This window comes from Pipistrellus kuhlii, unplaced genomic scaffold (assembly GCF_014108245.1).
Source record: "Pipistrellus kuhlii isolate mPipKuh1 unplaced genomic scaffold, mPipKuh1.p scaffold_m20_p_10, whole genome shotgun sequence".
Lineage (NCBI taxonomy): Eukaryota > Metazoa > Chordata > Mammalia > Chiroptera > Vespertilionidae > Pipistrellus > Pipistrellus kuhlii.
In genome coordinates, this window is record NW_023425405.1 from 49,261,555 (window position 1) to 49,283,702 (window position 22,148).

A 22,148-nucleotide genomic window follows, 5' to 3' on the forward strand; every position below is an offset into this window, starting at 1 on the left:
CTGACTTTGATTCATACAAGCTCAAATGAAATAAGAATTAAGATTCTCATTTTCAACAACTCTTTTGTTGGGTTCTTGACCCTGTAAGCTAAGGTATGGAACACCTCCCATCGCTGAACCCTAAAAAATAGAAAGTGTCTGCGTTTTCATCGCGGCAGTAGCAGTAGGCAGTCTTACTTTCCCTTCTCAGACACCACAATGACATTCTGGCCTTATCCCTGCACTTTGTTAGGCCCCTCGTGATTAAGTCCACAACTGCAGAAATGTCCACAGATACTCAAAGCATGAATTGCAGTGTGAATTAGTGGACAGAAGACTGAGCAAGCCTCTTGTTCTGACAGATGGAGCTGAGATGTGAATATCAAAAGATTCTGCTTCTACAACACGTTTCGGAAAGATGACTGAGCGTGTGCTTCACATACATGGATTAAAACTTAATGAAGCAGGAAGGGTCATGAGGAAAGAGCAAGGGAGGCACTGTACAAGTTGTCCAGCTATCAGTACAGGTACCAGCGCCTAGTTGATTTTAACCACCGCAGAAATCACTGCTGTCAAGTGTCAGAGGAAATTCTCTATTTCACCTAAATCCCTCATTATCACAGATTGTCTGCTCAAGGAAAACTGGTCCACCATGCCCAGGACTCTCTTTCCTACTCCATTCCCCTCACCAGTCATGAGAGTAAAATGAATTTTACTTTAAGCAATCCTTATCAAGATTCCTTTAAAAGAAATCTGATTTCCAAAGTTTTTAAACTATGTCCAACTATTTGTCCTCACACGTTTCTACTTCAATAATCTGATGTTAAAGTTCAATGAAGTACATGGAAGTTTTAAAATTTTTCACCAAATTTGAATGAACATTCTTTCCCCCCCTCTGATTTTATGTAACTGAATAGATTCCTGGATGAGTTATGAAACACTCCTGAATGTAAGTTCTTTGAAATGATGGCATTATATAAGTTAAAAGCTACTGATAGCGCATTAATGCATTAAATATACTAGAGTCCTGCCCTGTTGGTGCAATAAATGATGCTTGTTTCAACTGCGTGATCAAGTTCCACAGCTGTGACCTCTGCTAGCAAAGAGCAGATTGCTTGAATTATTGCCAAATTTCAGATTACATGTGCTAACTGAGGGTGACCCTAGACTTCGATTAGTCATTGATTCTACATTTTTTTCCCTTCTTCACCAGGAAAGCTAAGGACTGGTAGAGTGGCTGATCTCATTTCTGTACATTTACCCATTTAGTTTATTAGTAAAATTCTCAGCTACAGAAAGTACAGAAAAATAATACAGCAACTATGAATGTTTGGCAGAGAACTTTTTTTTCTATCAAATCTTAGTACTCTTAAACAATCAAATAGATTCCAAATGATAGAACATTGTTATGATCACTAAATGAATCTGAAGAATTCACTGAAGGCTGAGGCTGTTCATTCTGCACTTCTTAAATTTTTATTGCAAATTGTTATTGAGTTTGATATATTAGACCAAACTCATCCTTGTAGCTAAATGTATCCCCAAATATGAATAACTCAATAAATAATTTCTTTTTTTTTTAAATGGAGGGTAACATAACTAATTTTGTTTTAAGCCCCGAGAAAGCATATTTTCTCTTAAAGGGGTGGGTAAGTCATTCCTCATTAACTTTATTTCAGACTAGCGAATAAATAAAGTTAGCTGCCAGGACCAAAAATATGGAGACTTCAGTGAGCTGAATAAATGGGTGAGGGCCATACAGCACAGCAGCAGTGAAAGCAGAAATGTACGTGTGCCTATGTGATAGAAGATGCTGCCTCTCATTAACTCTGGCTAAAAAAAATACAATAAAAATGAAATGGCCATTTGACTAAATTCTCAAAATGGAGATGCTCTTTTTCATTTTAAAAGACAAAGCTTTAGCTTAGTAATTTTCTTTGCAGCATGGTTCTTTGTTTCACAATTTCAGTAAGAATCTGATTTAAGAGAAATAAGAAGGCATATTTTTTTAAAAAGTTTGAGGCTAATAACTTCCATCTATTCTCATGTAGAACAGTTTTGATTGGATTCAGCTTTGAAGCACCATGAAAATGTCTGAATTTGAGTAGACATAATAGCATGTTAACCAACACCTGAGTTTCTCATTTCTCATGTGATTGATCTGTCTTCTTTAAACACAGCTTGGGTAATAAGTATATATTTGCTCCTGTGACAATAATACAGTATAAAAATTACTGAAAATTAAAATTATATTCTTAGATATGCTTATTTCCTATTAATCAATATAAACAAAAAAGAATTTGCCAAGCATTTCCATAAATATTACTGAATGGGAGAACATTCTAAAATAGGCATTTATTTTAAGCTCAATTAACTATGATAAAATTTTAATTTTGTTTTAAGGTTTATAGAAAATTAATTCAGTCATGGTACATTATTTTAAATGTACTAGCACATCTGTTTCTTTCAAGAAGTGCTGCAGTACCAGTCACATTTGTCTGCAGGAATACTGTACCACCGTGTGAGCCTTGAATTATGAGCATCTATTATTTTAATTTACATCCAATTAATTCTGTTTGTGTTCTAATTTCAACTAAAACCTCTTCAATTTATCAATGTTCTGAGGCTCGTATCTTTAATAAATTAAATGTATCCATTGCCATAAAAGGGGTACTCAAGCAGCATAAAATAAGAACCATGTTATAAAAATTAATTGACTTTCTCATTTTTATAACTAAATCTTCTTTTAATTGCCTAGATAGGTTCCTCAACACCCCCCCCCCTTCTTTTTTTCAGCATGGTAGCCAGTCACCTGACCACTTTTAAAGTTAATGAACTTGAAATACAATGTGTGACATCGGGGTGAAAAGTATAAGCTGTTATGAAAGCCCCATGATAAGGAAGATGGGGCAAGAAAAGGAGAAGCATTAAAGTTCAAGACAAAAGCAGAAGAGATGTTGTGAGAAAAGTAGGAGGAACAGAGGAATTGGGCCAGAATAATATAACGTTTGCCTTATATTCATTTTCAAGAATGTGAAATGAACGACTCTTCATGCCAAAAAGAAGTATCAAGGAACAACAGGCTCATTAGCCACATGCTGATGGCTAGTGGTTTCATTGTTTTCAACTGAGGATGCTCAAGTGTCATTTCACATCTAATGTAAGAAATGATCTTTGGCAAGCTAAGTCTCATCACTATTAATTAAAAGAAAGTAACATGCTCTTGAACAATTCTGCATAAACCACAAGTTTAAAAAACTGGTTTGTTCACTGTACTCTTTCACTTAAAAAAAAAATCATTACGTTTTTCTGATTAGGGAACTCCGTTTAAAAATCATGTGACAAAATTGCTCATCTAACATTTCTGGCTTGCGAGGAGAAAATAAATTTAGGAGTAAAACTTAATATAAGAACTTGTGAAGTCATAAAATAATTTAAATATATGTAGATATATGTGTAATATATGTCATATGTCACTCATATTTTGCCCATATTGTCCCTCTTTTTAGTGTGGAAGTTAATTATTTGACCACTTTTAAAGTTAATGAATTTGAAACATAACGTGTGAAAATATCATCTGTTACTAAAAGCCCCATGATAGGAAGATGTTGGCAAAAAGCTCAGTAAAGACAATATATTTGAAATAATGTTCACAGATAACATGCACTTACCAACTCTCTTGGACCATATGGCTCACAGAAGGTGACAGCATTGCCGTGCATAATGGCGCCGCACTGTTCTCCAATCTCACAGTTGCGACATTCAACCCTGTGGGAACACAGAATGCATCCCCGGTCTGAGAACTAAGTAGCACAAAGTGGTTTATTGCTCAGGTAAGGGAAGATATAATAGTAACTGCTATTCAGTTCAAATCAACATTTTGAGAAAAGCAATAGTATTTTGTGTTGTGACATGTTAAGGAACCATGAAACCAGAAAGACTTACTAAATTTAAATCCCAATTTCTTAGTTACTTGCAGTGGTGGGTAAGTTACTTAACCTCCCAAAGTTTCAGTTTACTCACCTGCAAAATGAGGATAATAATACTGATGTAAACTAACATAGTTATTGTGCAGATTAAATGAGAGTGTATAAAAAATACAGAACCAATCTCTTAGTTCTGAATAATGGCAGATGGTATTATCAATAATTATATATAATACATATGTCCAATACAAGGATGGTTGTAAATATTAAAAATAAGCAAAGTAATATACACTTGTATAATGACCTAAAAACTGGTATCTCCAAAATCAAAAGATGTCTTACAAATTATAAATCTTTTGAGATATAACTACTATAGGTGTTTAAAATTATTGCTCACATTGTTCTTAAATAAATTTGCATGTCTAGAAAATATACCATGCTAAAAATAATGGAATCAGATTATATTTAATCCAGTTATCAATATGAAATACATATAAATTCAAGCCAAGTTTGGATACTGAGTTACTACATTTACTTTGCAAATGATTTAATTAGCTCCTTTATTACTGTAAAATGAAGTGCTTAATAAATCCTTAAGAAATGATTTCAAAAATAAATGTATCCATGATTTTAGTAGAAAATAGATTATGAATATTCTAGATTGGACTTTGCATGTTTACAGGAACAGTCACAATGCTCTGCATCGAGACATTTTGGCCTACCATCATTACAGACCTAACATGTACAAAGAGATGTGTTTCCTCTGTCTGAATCTCAAGCCACAGGAGAGCTGTATTTCATGCAGAAAGAACATTTTCAAAGACTTTCACATTCCAGGTGCCAAACATTGTGGAAAGAGCACTGTGTCCTTTGTTTGGGAGATCATTGCATTATGCTCTTTCCACATTTTGCTAATTTTAAAGAAAGAGAGCAAGAACACCCATTAAAAAAGGAAGACAAAGTGTAAAGAGGTGTCAGTTACCCCATAAATCCTAGAGGCAGAAGCAGAGTGAGTAAAAAATTGGCAAGTAATGGTATTTCCTATGTAGATATTGCATGGAATAAATGATTGTTCTCATTCCAATCCTTTGAGCTGTGTTCCTACACCAGGAGATAACAATGTCAAGAACCTTTGATTTTTTATTTTATTTATTCATATATATACACACACACACACACACATACACACACACAATATATATATATATATATATATATATATATATATATATATATATATATATATATATATTGTGTGTGTGTGTGTGTGGAATAAACAGGGAACTATTTCTGGTAAGGAATTTAAAATGCTAGTATCACAAACATCAGTAGGGTATTTAAATCTTTTGATTACTGTGAAGCAAGATTCTAATAAATGTCCTTGACATTAGAAGAGATATAGTAGTTGCTTCATAAGGGCAACAAACATGTCTCTTGTTCACCATTTTATGCCTTTCATGCTGTATTCCATAGAGATCTGTTGGATGAATGAATGAATATAAGACAATTTCATGTATAGAACTATTATTAAGGCTTGAGGACCAAAGCACTTAGAATAGTGCTTGGCACATAGCAAGAACAATGTAAGTGTTACTGTCTGAGCTTTTTATTATTATAGATTTCCACCATTTTCATCCAGAACTGGTATATTTGTTTTTTCCCTCACAGAGAACCTATTACATGAACTTTTTACTACTGTTTTTCTATTTTTAAACTATACATTATTTCCCCCCCAAGGACTGTGATTGTGATAAAAGTACAGAGAAGGAGCACAAAAACTATAGTGGGATTCTCACTTAGTGATATATGAGGATTATGTGGCTACAAGTCATTGTAAAATGGCTTGAAAAAACATCAACTTTGACAGGAAAAAAAATTGAAAGAATGTTCAACTCTCAAAATGGCTATCTGCCATTTCCCCCCAGTAAACTCTAAAAGCATCACTGCTGATGTGAAGTCCAAGGCCGAATGTTGAAATTCCCATAGCAATAACCCTATCTGTAAGTATTGATTAGCAGCCCCCAAATCAGCTCCCTGTCAGAAAAATAATATCTGTATAAAATGTACAGTATTACATCTTCCTTCCCCCATAGTTTGGATTAAACAGGGTTCAGGTGCAGCCTAGATACCTGTATATTGTTTAAAGGTGATACTAGCCCTGGCTGGTTTGGCTCAGTGGATAGAGAGTCAGCCTGCGGATTGAAGGATCCCGGGATTGATTCCGACCAAGGGCACATGCCCGGGTTTCGAGCTCGATCCCCAGTAAAATGCCGATTGTTCCTAACATTTAAACTGTGGCTTCACAATTTAATTTTCTCAGGAAAACAGTGGGCTTTGTACAGCTAGATAACATATTCTTCAGAGATTGGTGGAAAGAAGGGAGTTTTAAATAATCCTAAATACAAATTTTGTTTTTCAATTTAAAAAGGAATGTGAGACCCTAGGTTAAGGATTAGAAATGAATTGCTTCTTTGCCTAATAAGAAAAGTAATACTGAATATTATTCTAATCTAAAACAAAACAAAAAACTTCCCACTCCTTTTCTTTTTTCCCTGATATGGAAAACAGAGCATAAGAATCTGATAAATACCATGGCACATCATACAAATCAACTCTCTGCCATGAATGGCATGATTAAAAGACATTTTAATGGAAATGCTTGCTCTCTCCAAAGACCATGCAAAGCCTGAATATGTTAAACCCTTGTTGAACCTATGTTTCACACACTTAGGTTCCACATGAAGCTAATCTATTACTAGAGTTCACAGATCATTGCACATTTGGGTCAGAGGGCACCTAAAATATCACCGAGTCTCATCGCCCCTTTATTTTACAAATGATGGGACAGAAACAATGCAGGTTTCCTGGCTCCTTGTACAATATTCTTGCCATTCCACTGTAATGCAGCCAGAACAAGAACTCAGATTTTATAAAAAACAGCGTGCGATAAAAGAGCTTATCACTATTTTTACTGCCAGTGTTTATTTTGAAAAGCTATAATGACTTTTTAAAAATGTTTTTCTTTAATAAAAGGATTTTGTTTTGCAAGTGAAAATGAACAAAAACAAAATATATATACTTTAACACTATCAATTTTTTTCACTTAGCAAAAATATAAAAGAATCAGTAAATATAAAGGCAGGTACTTGTTGACATCTAGGGTCAAGCCATAAACATAAAAGAAAAAGAAATGCTTTGAACCTAAGTTTTAATTTTCCCTATTGCAAACTCCTTGGCAGTTTGGAAATTGTTATTTTGGTGTTAATTCTCTATTTTTGTTTTTTATTATTTAGTTGGCTGGGGCTTTTATTTGTCTGGGATAAAGTAAGAGCACACTTGTAAAGGTGTAGTTATGTTCTCAGTCCTGACTTTGAAATTATTAAGCTGGAAAACAAGTCAAAAGCACCCTTTCAGAACACACAGAGGGAGATAAAGTGAAATGTCTCTGGAGTCCAGAGGCTCCACCAACTGTGGTGACTTACAAGGGACTTTCAGGAGACAGGGCAGAGCAGGTGGATTAATGAGAGAATTTGGCTCCTTCTCACAACTGGAGATTTATGAATGGTTGGTGGTGACATCATCCTGATAACAATAAATAAATAACTGAAATATCATTTCCTCAAGAGCAATCTAATTACATGGCTCATTCTTCTGATCAGATCAGAGGGAAATCACTCAGCCTTTAGTCAGGCACTCTGCTGAAACAAGTTAATCACCTGGAAACTCACTGACAATCAGTCACCATCAAATTCTCATTTGAGATGCATGCTGTTTGCCCCAAGACGGAGGACACTGTATTAACTGTTCATAATTTATTGCCTCTGAAGGAGGAGTCAGTGTCTGGGACTCAGCCTCAGAAGCAGCAATCTGGCATTCAACAAGCCAGAATTGTCTATTCACTACCATTTCTGAATGGAGATCTTAAAATAATGTCCATATTGTTTCTGACTATAAAAAGTACAATTTTCCTGACCCAAAGATAACACATCTCTTCCCCCAGATATAGCCAACACTGATACTGACAAAATCTGATGTGTGCGCTTGCAATACAGGGCCAGACGAGGGACAGCGAATCCACCAAAGTAAAAAGGACCCTGTGGGCCATTTGGTAGCAGGACACTCAGCTGACTTCTTCTGGAGACACCGGAGCTCCTTGTACTTTCCATTCAAACCTCAACAACCAGAACACTCAACTTAAAAAAAAAATTATTGACTTTTTAAAGAGAGGGAGAGGGATAGTTAGAATCATCAATGAGAGAGAAATATCGACCAGCTGCCTCCTGCACACCCCCTACTGGGGATGTCCCCGCAACCAAGGTACATGCCCTTGACCAGAATCAAACCTGGGACCCTTCAGTCCACAGGCCGATGCTCTATCCACTGAGCCAAACCGGTTAGGGCATAGAACACTCAACTTTTGCCTATAGTCAGTTTTATGATAAAGAGGACATGACTGCATGACTACTTGTAAAAGATCAAGCTCTTAAAAAAAAATCTATCTTCTTTGTAAATGTGGAATATTTTTAGAAAAAACAGCAAGGAAAATTCACTCTATGAGACCGAGAATAATATCACCTTCAACGATGTCATGACTTATTTCTAAGGAGCTAAAACATGTTCCAAAGGTGAAAATTACAAACTCCATTTTTAGCTCACTCTTTCTCATTACTTCTCACTGAGGAAGGTAAGAAAATTCTTCTTATTTCACTAGGGGGTTTTAAATGTGATCTTTCTTTTGTTAACATGTACAATGACAAATATTATTTGAGTTAACATAATCCTCTAATATGCTACTACTGCATACAATATTCTGACCTCCTACTATGGTGAATTCCACTACATGCTGCTTAAAGAAATATTTTCTCACTCTTTCAAATGTACTTGACATTTAATTCCACAAAGTGAGCTCTTATTTCTGTCATCTAAAACAGAGATTAAAGAAGGAAATAATATGCCTCCAGATTCACACCTTGTTTCATTAGTAGGTCACCTCTTGAATAACCCCTCTATTGCATATAAAGCTTTACCCCTCAGTATTTACACAATGGTAAGAAAAGTGAGGGAAGGAAGCAAGAGAGGAAGGTTAGAGAAAAATTTTGTAATAGAACAAACTTATCAACAAAAGAGAAAAGAGAATGAGAGATGGTAAAACAAGTGGAAGGGAGTGAGAGAAAAAGTAGAAAAGATGCAACCAAGATCAGAATATTGGACCATCAAACCCTATACACCAAATTATAATTCCGCATCCTCAAAATACACCGATATATAATAGGTTCTAGCAAAGATATGTCATCAGAGAAAATATTTTGCCTGATTTTTCTTATTATTCACAATCTCCCTTAGTAACTTGCTCTTGGAAAAATGTAAGGTTCATGCTTCATGTTTCATCAGTTAACCCCATTGGATAATATGTCTTCTAAATGATTGTCATTACAAAAACCACCTCTTGAGACCCCTTCAGCAGTGGTATGGAGACTTCGGTGTCCATGGCTAGGGGCTCCCCCTCACCCAGTGCTATCTCCCACACTTCCTGCCCATAGGCCTGCTGGACAGAGAGCCACGTCTATGGACTTTTATCCAATTTCTTTCTCAGGGACATTGTTCATCGGTCTTACTTTTCTGTGATTGCCTTGAAACTACACTTAACTGTGATTCTCATACTTGGCTAATAAATTGAGTCCCCTTTGTTTTTATTATTTACTAGTGGTCTGGTGCACAGATTCGTGCACACTAGAAGGAAATCAGGAGCATACTGAAAGGAAACCCTGCGTGCCTGGGGAGTTTCCATGTTCCTTGAGTCAACAGGAAGTCCTCCTCCCCACAGCTTCCTGAAAAAAATATTTCCAAATGTCCCTTCTGCAGCCAGGGTTGCGCCTTCCCAGCTGGGAGGTCCTCAGTGAACACCTTGGGCTGTGCTGAATGCTGTCCACAGCTCAGAGCGCGATAAGAGATGCTTGGAGGTGAACAATACAAAGTTGGGGATCTTGGAGGGAGGGGATGCTCTCTCTCCCACGCCCTCACCCTTCAGATCCATCTCTCTGACTTTTACCCCGATTGTCAGTCACCACCTTGTGGCCATTTTTATATTGCTGCCTTCCTCTGTAGCTCTGGAGCAATTGGTAAAGGATGAGATTTTCTCTCTATGCCAGGAGGCAGAGTTCCAGGAGCCTGGCAGCTATTTCAGGCTCCTCAGTCCAGAGCTGATCAGTGCTCTGCAGGGATCCAGGAGCAGGTGTTCAGTGCCAGGTCTCGGACCTTTCTGGGAGATGGGGCCGGCAAGCCGGGTGGTAGGTGGAAGTTGTGAAGGGCTTGCCGGCATGGACTCCTGTGGGTGTTGGTCACTGGGCCAGACTTCACCAGCACTTGCTCCTCAGATGGGGGCCGGCCCAAGTAGTATGTACAAAGAAACCTTTGTGGATTTTTCCCAAGCCTGCATCCTGAGACCCAGAGGGCAATAGGTAAGAAGGGATGTGGTGCAGCCACAGGGTCTGAAGGGAGAGTTCCAGGGACCGGTGAGGGCTGATTCGTGGCCATTGCAGCTACATGCCCTCCACTTGGGACTGCAGTCTATGTGCTGGAGATTGCACCTGCCAGAGACAGGAGAGGCTCGTGTGCCTGGCTTCTGGCTGAGTGACTCGCCCGCCGTGGGAGCGCACTGACCACCATGGGGCAGCTCCTGCATTGAGCGTCTACCCCCTGGTGGTTAGTGTGTGACTGGTCGTTTGGTTATGTTCTGGCTTTTTATATGTATATAGATGGGGAATCCAAGACACTAAAGAACTGAGAAGTTGTTTTACCGTTGGCTTGGCTTGCCTTCTTTTCTGTTATTAAGCTATTAATCACGGACTATAACTTCAGCTAGCATAACTCAACCCCCATCCTAAAACCTGTCTTTTCATATTCTCTGTTGAGTCAATTACATGTCAAAGAAAATTACCTTTAATGAGCCAAATTACCAATCTTTTTGCTCCATTTCAGGATAACTGCTCCAATAAATTAGCATTTTCAAGAAAATACCAAAAGAAGCAGCAACTTGAGATCTCTATTTCCCTGACTTTGTAGTCTTTTTTAATATATATTTTTATTTTTTGTTGATTTCAGAGATGAAGGGAGAGGGAGAGAGAGATAGAAACATTAATGAAGAGAAAGAATCACCAATTGGCTGCCTCCTGCACACCTGATACTGGGGATTGAGCTTACAACCTGGGCATGTGCCCGGACTGGGAATCAAACTGTGACCTCTAGGTTCACAGGTTAATGCTCAACCATTGAGCCATGCCAGCCAGGCTGACCTTGTAGTCTTATCTTTTACCTGTAAAAATGGAAATGTTCTAGTCTTTTCTTGATTCAAGCATTCCTATGCAATGCCAGCAGTGGCTTTAGTTTCCTTAGCTGTAAATTGTGGGCTTTCTGTATGATACAGTGACTGACCACTTGACAGAGGTCTTCTGGTACCATAGGACCTGAAACAACTTCATTTGTGTTTTTCTTCTTGATGTCTCATCTCCCTGTTGGCATCACAGCTTACTCATCTCAGATCTCCTTCTGCAGAGTGACTCCGGTTCTTCCCTGATCTCTGCTAACGAGGACATCTCTGCTAATAAGGACATCTCTGCTATCATTACTGTGCTGGAGGGGAAACATCTGTTGTCCTCTCATTGCCATTAATCATCATGTTTTGTAATAGTCCCAAGTTTCTCACTAGAACCTCAGAGGCTAGTGATGTTATAACTGTGGATGACTTTTGTGATCATCAGAAAACAAGCATTAAAGGGCTAATCTGCTAAACCACATAAAGATTCCTCCAATGGCAGAATGAATAAACAGTAAGACACTCATACAATAGAATATTACAATATTCTACATACAATAGAGTAGTAAGAAGGTATGAATTATTGATAATTGAAACAACATGACAGAACCCACTGGGAGAGTGGAACAATAAAGGGCTGCTTCCTTAGCAGGGCCCAGAGAGACTTGGGGGGCAAATGGCAGAAACATTCTATGCTCTGCATTTGAGGGAGGCCGAAGGAACAAAGCTTCTTGATAGCACATCAGAGCACAGCACCACTAAGAGGCCCACCGTCCAGGTCCAGGAGCAGCAGAACAATTCCAGGCCCTTACTCAGGGCTTAAAACAGAGCCAGTGGCCAGAAAGAGTGGACAGGGGAGGGATGACGATTATCTGCATGGACCAGTCACCACAGACTAGATGAGTTGGGGAGGACTCGGTGAGTATCTGCAGAAACAGACGACTAGAGAAACGCTGGCTTTTGCACTAATAAGTCATCTGAAACTTAGATACAACATCAGAAAAATGGAAGAGGGCTAGACAAAGTTGCCTGAAATTAAGTTTCCATCACTGGGGGACAATAAAAAGAAATTAAGTTGGGTTATGAAAGAATAAAGAACATTTTATGTCTCTGATACCCAAGTTTGTGAACAGAATTCATAACTGCTATGCCCGTGTGAGCACAAACAACTTTGGAAGAACTGGCAGAAACTGTTGACAGTGTTGCCTCCGGAGGAAGGGAACATAGGTCTAGCGCGGGAGCAAGACTTACTGGTATTATTTTCTTAATACTCTTGGACTTTTCACTAAGTACACATACTACTTTTTAGATCTAATCTAATATTTAAACCAAGTAAACAGACAGTACATTCAATATTGAGCTGGTGTCATAAACTATCTTGGTTCTATTCCAACTGCTGTCACATACTTGGAAGAGTTACCTGGCTGTTATGTTCATTCATAATAATAGTATCATTTTGCAATATAGTCATTTGTACATGAGAAAACTTGGATGTCAAGAATTACATGACATAGAAAGTTCATTAGATAAAGTTGAGAGAAGCAAATAAGTTATGAGTGATTAACTTTTAAGCTGATCTACCTCTCCATCATTGTATAGACATGATGTATAGACAAGAAACTTAAGTTTCTTAATTTCTCTTTTTGCTTGTCCTTAAAAATTGAAAATTAAAAAATATTTAGGATGCTTTTTGAACCACATGGGAGAAACATGCTCATAAAAGTAGCACATGTTTCTCTCGTGAAAAATGACTTGATGATGCATTTAGTCAAGGGACTCTGGCCAAAGGCAGCACACCAGGCACTTATTTTCTGCCTGTGTGGCAGCGGCACAGGGAGGGTGCCAGCAGCAAGGACCCTCCTTCTCGCTGCCACAAAGTTACCCAGGGGCTTCTATTGTAATTCAGCGGGGTGAAGAGAACCAAAGGCAATATAAAGAACAACACTCACATGCCAATATGTGTCCAAGAAAACAGAGATTTCAAGAGAGTGAAGTTAAAAAACGAAGTTGGCCCTGTTATTCCTTTATTGAAAATATTTCCTGAGATATCTGATTTTACTGGGTTCTGGTTTCTAGCTTTAGGGAGTTTATGTCTATTTTTAAGGGGTTTAAGGCATCCAATACCTCTTTTTCCCTTATCTCTGATTCTGCCATACTATATTTTCATTATACTTCAAATATAATATAATTCAGGTATATTTAATTTGATGTCTATTTTTTCATCCAAATGCAACAAGGGAAGACTTGGAGACTCATTTAAACAATCTGGTTGGAGATAATGTTAATAATTATTATCTTCGTTCATATCTAGGCTGAAAGGAGATAAGGAGACCAATGTGCAAATATACCACAGGAGGAAGAAAGAAGGGAAGAGGGAGAAGAAGAGAAGGGAGGGGAAAGAGAAAGAGAAGGAGGGAAGGGAAGGATAGAGAAGGGAAGGAGAGAGGGAACTAACGTGTATTGAACACCTAAAGTGCCAGACCTCCTCAGACTTACCAATCTTTAAAACAGTGTTCTAAGAACAGCATTGTCTTACTTCTACTGACCAGACAATGGAGCTCAGAGAGGTGAAGCAAGCATTTTGCTTTTCTCATGGTACCCAGCTGGCAAGTGCCTAATTCAACAGTCAAACCAGACTGGCCTGACTTCAGAACCCCCGACACCTTTTGTTCAACAAAGTCATCTCTCAAATGATGAGAGATTCATAGTTTGGGTTCTTGTTTTGTTTTGTAGTTTGTTTGTTTGTTATCTTGAAGAGGCTGGATGAAAGAGCTGGTGAGCTATAAGGGATAAAGTGAATTTATTCTGAAGCATATTTGATAGGAGACAGGAGTATGTGGCTTTTTAGAGTTAATAAAAGTGTGTTTAAAAAAAAAAAAAAAAAAAACGCATGGAAAACCATACCTTAAATAAAAGGGACACAAAAATCCATAACTCTGGTCAGGAAATCATAGATCAGTCATGAAAATAGGTGAAGCAAAATCAATCACGTTTCATTGATTTTAAAAACAACACAACTTGAGCCACATAAAAGTCACATTTTGTATTTGTCAGGAAAACTCACTGAAGACCATGAATTAACTTGACAGAAATGAACTTGCCTTGAAAGAAACAAATCATCCGGTAACATCTACATTAATGGGTATGAAATATCCAAGTGTCAGGAGAGGATTTTTTCAGGGAAAAAGCTGTGCTTAGAAAGTTTTTGGTGTTTGATGTTGTTGTTGATGGTGGTTTTTTTGTATTTTATTATAATAATAAAGAGTTTCAATTTATTTTAAAAAATTTATATTTAGGTCATGTTCACAGGAAGGTGAAATTTTGCTGAAAATTATTTCTTTAAATTACATATAAATTATGAGACTGTCTAGTCTGATTCTGTTTATATAGTTACACTATATAGATCTATGCTTCCTTCTAGAAAAGACATAAAAAGTTCCTCTTTCTAGTGTTTAAGCAGCAACACTATATGTCATCTGCTACTCTCAGGTCAAGGGCCTCTTCTTGCAAGAGAAGTTTTTATTGTTTCCTTTACTAATCTATAAATTATCTGACATAATTTATATAAAAAATATATCTGCTTTTAATTTACTGTATAAATAAGATAGTTATTGCTTAGTATCTGTTTAACAGAAACAGAAATAGATATCATATGGTAACATTTGAGGATAAAATGGTTATTCTCTTCCTAGTCTTGAGTGTTGCTTGGATTTTGGTTGCAGCTTGAAAGTTTACATTAGATCTTCTACTTTATCTTGAACTCATAATTATGTATACAAAAATATTGAGCATCACAGAAAATCCACATTCAGATATTTTCTTAAATTGTGCAGACTGATTGTAGCACTGGGTGGACAGGCCAGTTTATCCAAAGTCAGCAAAGATACAATTGCCCATAAATTCATGCATCCATGTATGTATTTAATGTTTCTTTTAAAAAAATAAATTTAATGTTTTCCATCTCCACTTATCTCCTTTATACCCTCATCCACCTCCATTCCCATCCCCCACCTCCCATTCCCACCCCCCACACCCCTGCCCTCCCACAATCATCACATTGTTGTCTGTGCCCATGTCAACAAATTTTTAACAAATGAGTTTTGGTTCATTATATCTTTGCTCTCAAAATACTCATGAAATCATACCTAAATAGCTTTTGAAGAAGTGATTGGAGTATAATAATGAGTTGACCCAATGGCTTAGAAGTTATTTGGAAGTGTGATTCAAATCATGTCACTTCATTTCCGTTCTTTTGCTTATATAAATGCAATAATTAGACCATTAAAACTTAATGTTTTCTGGGTATACAACTGAAAAAAAATCTAACCACACCTATGGCTTTGAGGGATACCTAGATTCAGTTCTTAAGTCAGAAATAGACATATGTAGTCTACATTAAGCCCAGGTCCCTAGTTAAACAATTCTTACTGATACCTTAGCATTAAAGAAAAATTTAGTTGTATGTAACTGCTTCAAGGGAACATCAGTATCATTTCCTTTTTGCATTAAAAAACAACAACAAACAAAAAAAACACCAAGTGAGGCATATTCCTGTAACTTACCATATATTTGGATTCAATTCCAGTTGGTGGTAGGAATCAAAGTCATCACGTAGGATAATACTGTCGCTATGTATTTCAGCTAAAAGGAAAAAAAAAAGTATTTAGAAAAAAGCATACTAAACAATAGATTTGGCTACACAAAAGGCTCAATGTGCTGCATTTATAAGAAATAATAGTTTGACCTTAAGATGAATTTTAAATGAACAGTTGATTACATTTGCTTTGCTAGGGAAAAGGGTAAAGGTTGTGCTGTTTAGACACAGAAATCTGGAAACTAGAGCCCCCAAAGAGAAACCCTACTGAAGTGTCATTAGACTGGAAAGGCAGGAAGACCAAGGTCAGCACCAACCAATAAGGAGAGGTCACACAAGACTTGCCTCTCATAGCTCCACACGCCCAAAGAGATTCTGTTTCCAACTCATTGTAAAGTGTAGAAAGAAACAGGACACTCTATTTGTTGTCAGCTAGCATTGCTGGTATTTACTAACCCGTTTCCTCTTCGCTTCCCTATAATCCTCCTGCTTTCTCTCATTTCCTATATTCACTCTTTTTTATTTATTTATTTATTTATTTATTTATTTATTTATTTATTTATTTATTTATTTAATGTGTTTCAAGTTAACTTCTTTCCCCCTCAGCTCTGCACAGGAGAAATAATCTACACAAATAAGTAAAAGTCCCCAATAAAGTCATGTTAGAAGTCAAAAGGAATGCCAGGGAACCACTCATAATTTTCAATATATTATCACTACACTTGAGATTACATTAAACACCCATTTTAAATAAAATCCAGAAGATCTTTGGGCATGTTAAGAACAAAGAATGTTTTCATAGCAATAGAGTATGTGATATTTGCACTGAATAGAGGGTGGGTGAGTAAAAACAATTTCATGGCCAGCTACAATGTCAATCAGCTCATTTTTAAAGTTGTATGAGAAATGATAATTATTTCTACTCTAGGTGAAAAATAAATAAATTTTGTGCTTAAAAACTGTCCTATTGATTCCCATGGTTTTGCTTGGGAAGTTTGTTTCAACTAACATAAATTCTCTGAGCCTGTATAATTATGTTTGAACTAGTTTACATATGCTTTATGGAAAAATAATGAACAAAAAATAAACTCCCAATTCCTCCCACCCCTGAAAAAAACATGACATTTACCTTTTTTTTATTTTGCTCACTGAGTAATTAAATTCAGCTCCAAATATTGGGAAGCATACTTCTAAATTCTCTTTGGTGATAGCACCACGTATAGCCATCCTCACCCTCTTTATAGCAGGTATGCCAGCAGGAAAGCACATAACAAAGGCTGGGAAACCAGTGAATCAGCATGTATTGTGAGAAATGGCTTTTCAGACTCAAAGCCTTGGGCACTATAACAGGGAGAATAGGGGTTTACACGGGAGAGAACACTGTGATGTGTTCTGTGCATGGGAGTGACTTAACGATTCCTCTGAACAATTAGACACAGTGCCCGATATGCCTACAGGATACAGCTCTCTCCAATACCCAGCGTGGCGGAGACTAGAGACTCAGCCGGGCCACTGTGAGCCACCAGCCTATCTCTGCAGCCAGAAGGCATGCTTCTAAGTGCTTGTTTGTCTGCCAGAGAAGAGATGCCCCAAGCTGTAGCATCACATAAAAGTAGAGCTTCTCAAGGCAGATCTTCCAAAGAGAAAAATAAATTAATTGGGCTTCCAGATTGAAAGGAAAGGCCCAAGAGACAATCACAAACTCATCTGCAAGTCCCACAATGAGAGACACCTGAAAAGGCTGGGGCCAGTCAGAACGACTTCTTTTCATTCTTATTAAGTAGCCGAGTGTAGCACATTGCTTTTAAAACAGGTCTTCACTAAGAAAAAAAGAAAAGAAAAAAAAAGAATGAGAAATTTAACTCTTAAAGTTCTTTGTTTCATAGAGCATTTTTACAAAGGCATGAGTAAGCCTTTACGGTTGTTTATATAGTTATTGGTTTCCAATACTGTTATGTTGTTGACTAGATGCTTTACAAACACGAATTCAATCCATCCTCATAGCAACCCTAGGAGATAGGTACTATTATTACTTCCATTTTACAAATGTGGAAACTGAGGCACAGAGGGGTTACGTAACTTGCTTGATGTCCCATGGATAGGAAGTGGTGAAGGTGAGACTAGCCAGCATGGTTCCAACATTTGTACTCTTAATCACAACACAACCCTGCCTTGAGAATTGTGGCCCACTCAGTGCCTGGCACAGTGAAAAGATCATGAGAAAAACGAGGGGTGATAAACGTAACAGGATGCCATTAAACAAAGCACATAGTTATTGAAATAGTCTCATTTCAGTTTCTGAAGAAATGACCAATTTAGTTCTTTTTGTTACAATGCAGTGCTAATTTGAGCAGACACCTCAAATCTGAAGTGAGATGAATTCCTCCATACTCATAGCTCCTTACCCATCACTTCTAGGGTCTGCTTACGGTGGATAGGAGCACGAGGGAAAATTCAGCAGTAGAATATTTTGTCAAATGGTCACACTCAACAGGATCGTAAGGATGAATGGACTAACAGGTTTGAAAGTCCTTCCATTAGCCCTCAGCTGGATAGCATGATCATCCTTAGTGAGTTCCTGTGTTCAAGCATAATCTGGACCTGACTCTGATTTCACTGAATGATCAGCAAATCAGAGAGTGCAGAGCGCTTCATCTGCCCACAAAGCCAGAGGAGTGGGGCAAGTGGGTTAGTAACACTGGGGCCTTAAACACTTACCTAGGTGTAGTTGCATAGTGGCCTCCGTTGGAGCTGAAATAAGAGAGCAAAGGGGAAAGACGATGGATTAGCAACAAAAGCAAAATCCAGTATTAAACAATCACAAGTGCAATCACAAAACTTAGGTCATATAAAAATAAAACGGCTAGAAGCTTTTTTAAAAAAGCTTTTTTTTAAATGCCAATGAACATCCTAAAATAAGACATCCGACTGACTAGTTATTATTTAAAAGTAATACATTACTCCTAAAGCAAAGAATAGAACCCATTACACACAGGACACATTTATGATTCAAGTTTAGCCAGGTATCCAATGAAACACTCAATAAAATAAATATGATGTGGTAGTTCCTGAATATGCCGAAAACCTTTTTTGAGCAGGCATTATATGCCAGGGGCTCTTCTGGGTGCTTGGGAAATAGAGGGGGAAGTAGCACCACCGTTGCCCTCTATCAACTGACCATCTGGTAGACAACTACAGTAAAGTGTGCGTGCTATGGCAGAGTACTGAGGGTGCGGGGGTGAGATGAGGGACAAGAAAATTCCAGGATGAGAGGAGAAGAGGGCTGTTACAAGAAGTCTTCCAGAAAAGATGACTTCTGTGCTGAGTTGAAGGACTAGTAGGAGTAAGATAGATGGGACTAGGGAGGGGAGAGGTGCTTCTTTCTGCAGTGGCAGTGGAATGGCATAGAAAAGTAAGAGGAAATGGTTTTCTGGGAGAACCACAAGTTCAGCATGACTGGATGAAGGTGCAACAGGAGGGAACAGAAGGGGTGACGTTGAGAAGATTGAGAAGACAAGACCATGACACTGAATGCTAAGGAATTTGGATTTCACCACAAGAGCATGATGATCTGAACATTTATGAGCAAAGGAGTGGATGTTCAAAAATGCATTTTTAAGAAAGGACACTCAGACAGGAGTTTCAAAATAAGGAACACTGCTCAATTAATATGTTGGTAACATTTTTTCCCCCTCAAAAGACTTTCAAATCTATGCGGAAATACTGTCAATTCACTATCTAAAAATTAGAACTCATGACATAGATATTTTTAAAGCTTTCACATCAATTCTTCAACTGAAATTTTTTTTTCTATTGTGATGACCAGTGCTTCAGTGATATTAGATGAAAAATCCAGATATAACAGCATTTTAAAACTAGAAACTGATGTTTGTTATATTGCTTCAAACCAATATATGAAACACATTGAAAATTCCTGTGCTGTTTGTTAAAACTGACTCTATGGAGAGTGCCTTGAATACAGTTGTTAGTATACATCTATCACATATGTGCAAATGCTCTGAATTATTAACAGTTTATGGAAGTGTTCAAATAAAAAAGAAAAAGAAAAAATGTAATGGTTTTGTGTCAGTGCTTATATTGGTGAAGACATAGATGACTTATACAAAGATTCACTAATGGTTAGCTTCTTTCTACACTGTCTTCAGTCTTTGCTCTGGCCTATATATGCAAATTAACCGCCATCTTGGTTATCTTAACTCACTCTGATTGGCTGGTGGGTGTGGCTTGTGAGTATAGCGAAGGTACTGTCAATTTGCATGTTTCTCTTTTACTAGAGAGGATAATACAAAGTATACTAAATGGCAATTTGGAGTCAGTTGTATGTTTGCTATGTCTCAAACATTTTAAATTACTTCTATTCACATATTTTTGGTAGAATTGTTTCCTAAAGAAAACCACTGCTTGATCTTGGTTCTCCCTGTCAAAATTTTGTGCATCTGTAACATCTTTGGTGTGGTAGTCCAGTTTTCCTAGTGAAAACTGTGCTGTGAAAGACTGAAAATTTGATTATGTAGAATATATGATATTAAATTGTGAATTAGAGGGACTTTGATGTAACAGCATACCAACATTTGAAGATACTGATATTTGAAGATATTTCCTTTACTCTAATAAGGAAAGTTAGCCTGTAAATTTTAAGCTGGAATAATTGTTTAGAAAAAAAATCACAACTACATGACTTTATATTTTTGGTACATATATTAAGAATTGTGTACAAATTGAAATGTCTGTGTACTGATCCTCAAAACAAACAACCAAATTTCAATTACAAAAGAGAGAAAAACAAACAAACAAACAAACAACAACAAAAAATCTCCTCTGATGATTTTAAGAGAAAACCAAATTTTAAAACCTTTGGTTTTAATCATATAACCCACCCCTTATTTTAGAGTATGCAGAACTGTTCTCAGTATTAAGTACTATATGTCTTTTCTCTGAAGAAGAAATAAATTCCTCAAAAGAAAAAAATATGTCACACAAGATACCAGGCTAAGGTGGTCCAAGATTCTCAATATATACTGAATGAAATAAAAAGCTTCCTTCTTAGTGATCATATATTTTATGATATTTTGGAAAATAAATAATTATAGATCCAAACCTTTGAAACATGTCAAAATATATTCAGAACTTTATCAAATGATCCTTTAGTATAAGTAGTCTGGGTAGTTTAAACATCTAGTAAGTGATCACCTGGATTTAAATGAACTAAAAAAAAAAACACCTAAATAATATTTTAAATCACTAGTTAGGCAAATTCAATTCAATATATATATTTTTTTCTTTTTCTGTTAACCTTCACCCAAAGATATTTTTCCATTGATTTTTAGGGAGAATGGAAGGGATGGAGGATGGGGAGAGACAGAGAGAGAAAGAAACATCTATGTGAGAGAAACATCAATTGGTTGCCTCCCACATGCACCCGTACTAAGGATGGGGAACCTGCAACCAAGGTACTTGCCCTTGACTGGGAATCAAACCTGTGACCTTTTTGTCTATGAGCCAATGCTTTAACCACTAATTGAAACTGGCCAGCACTCAATTCAATATTTTCAACAAAAATACCCACTGTCTGATATAAATAAACATTATTTCTGCAAAAAAAGGGAACATACTTAGTACACATTAAATTTGTAAAAGGAAATATACAAATTTCTTTGAAAAATATTTACACATGCCTGAGACACTTATGTCAATCATCTTTCACTAAGTGACTGTATCAGTGTAGTTTTATGCAGTAAAACAAAACTTTCTAAGCTTGTAGGAAGTTCATCTTTTTCACATTTATCAGGGTAATATATCACAGAATTAGAATAAATAGCCTGAAGAAGTATAATATAGTTCAACATCATTTATTACATTCCCATTAGGATAGTACCTGCTTTGCCTCATATTACCAACATGAATGAATTACTAAATTCCTGAATTATGTAAATTTGGAAGAAAGGTCTTTTCCTTTATTAAATATAAAATGTACACATCAGAGAGGTCCTAATTTGTCATCCTTCCAAGTAATACCCACTGGTATCCTCCAAGTATACATTTTCTGCTCCTTTGCCATTGAACTAGTTCTGACTCATCTTTCCAGATTGCTTGAATGTTTTTATCTCAACTTTTGTTGGTCTGTTGCTGATTCTATGACTCTTTAAGGAGTTCTCCCACCCCACCATCCACCTAGGTCCAACTTCCCAGCTCCTTTGAAACGGAAATTGCATAAATCAACTCTAGTTAGCACTTAAAGTTGCCAAGTGGCCTTGAGAAGTTTGGTTCTGGAAAGGAAGGCACAAAAATGTTCTTAAAGAAGTAGGCTTTGGCTTTG

The 22,148-nt window shown here is 37.0% G+C and overlaps 1 protein-coding gene across 3 annotated transcripts in view; it reads right to left on the reverse strand.

The window, feature by feature from the left end:
• The window catches only part of RELN (reelin), a 372,425-nt gene that overhangs the window by 200,191 nt on the left and 150,086 nt on the right, over nucleotides 1-22,148 (reverse strand). For all 3 annotated transcript variants that reach the window (XM_036429656.2, XM_036429655.2, XM_036429657.2), the window contains exons 5-7: nucleotides 18,530-18,562; nucleotides 15,780-15,858; nucleotides 3,651-3,747 (exon numbers count right to left, since the gene is read on the reverse strand). In XM_036429656.2, the coding sequence (XP_036285549.1) occupies nucleotides 3,651-3,747; nucleotides 15,780-15,858; nucleotides 18,530-18,562 (209 nt within the window). The remainder of the gene's footprint in view (nucleotides 1-3,650; nucleotides 3,748-15,779; nucleotides 15,859-18,529; nucleotides 18,563-22,148) is intronic.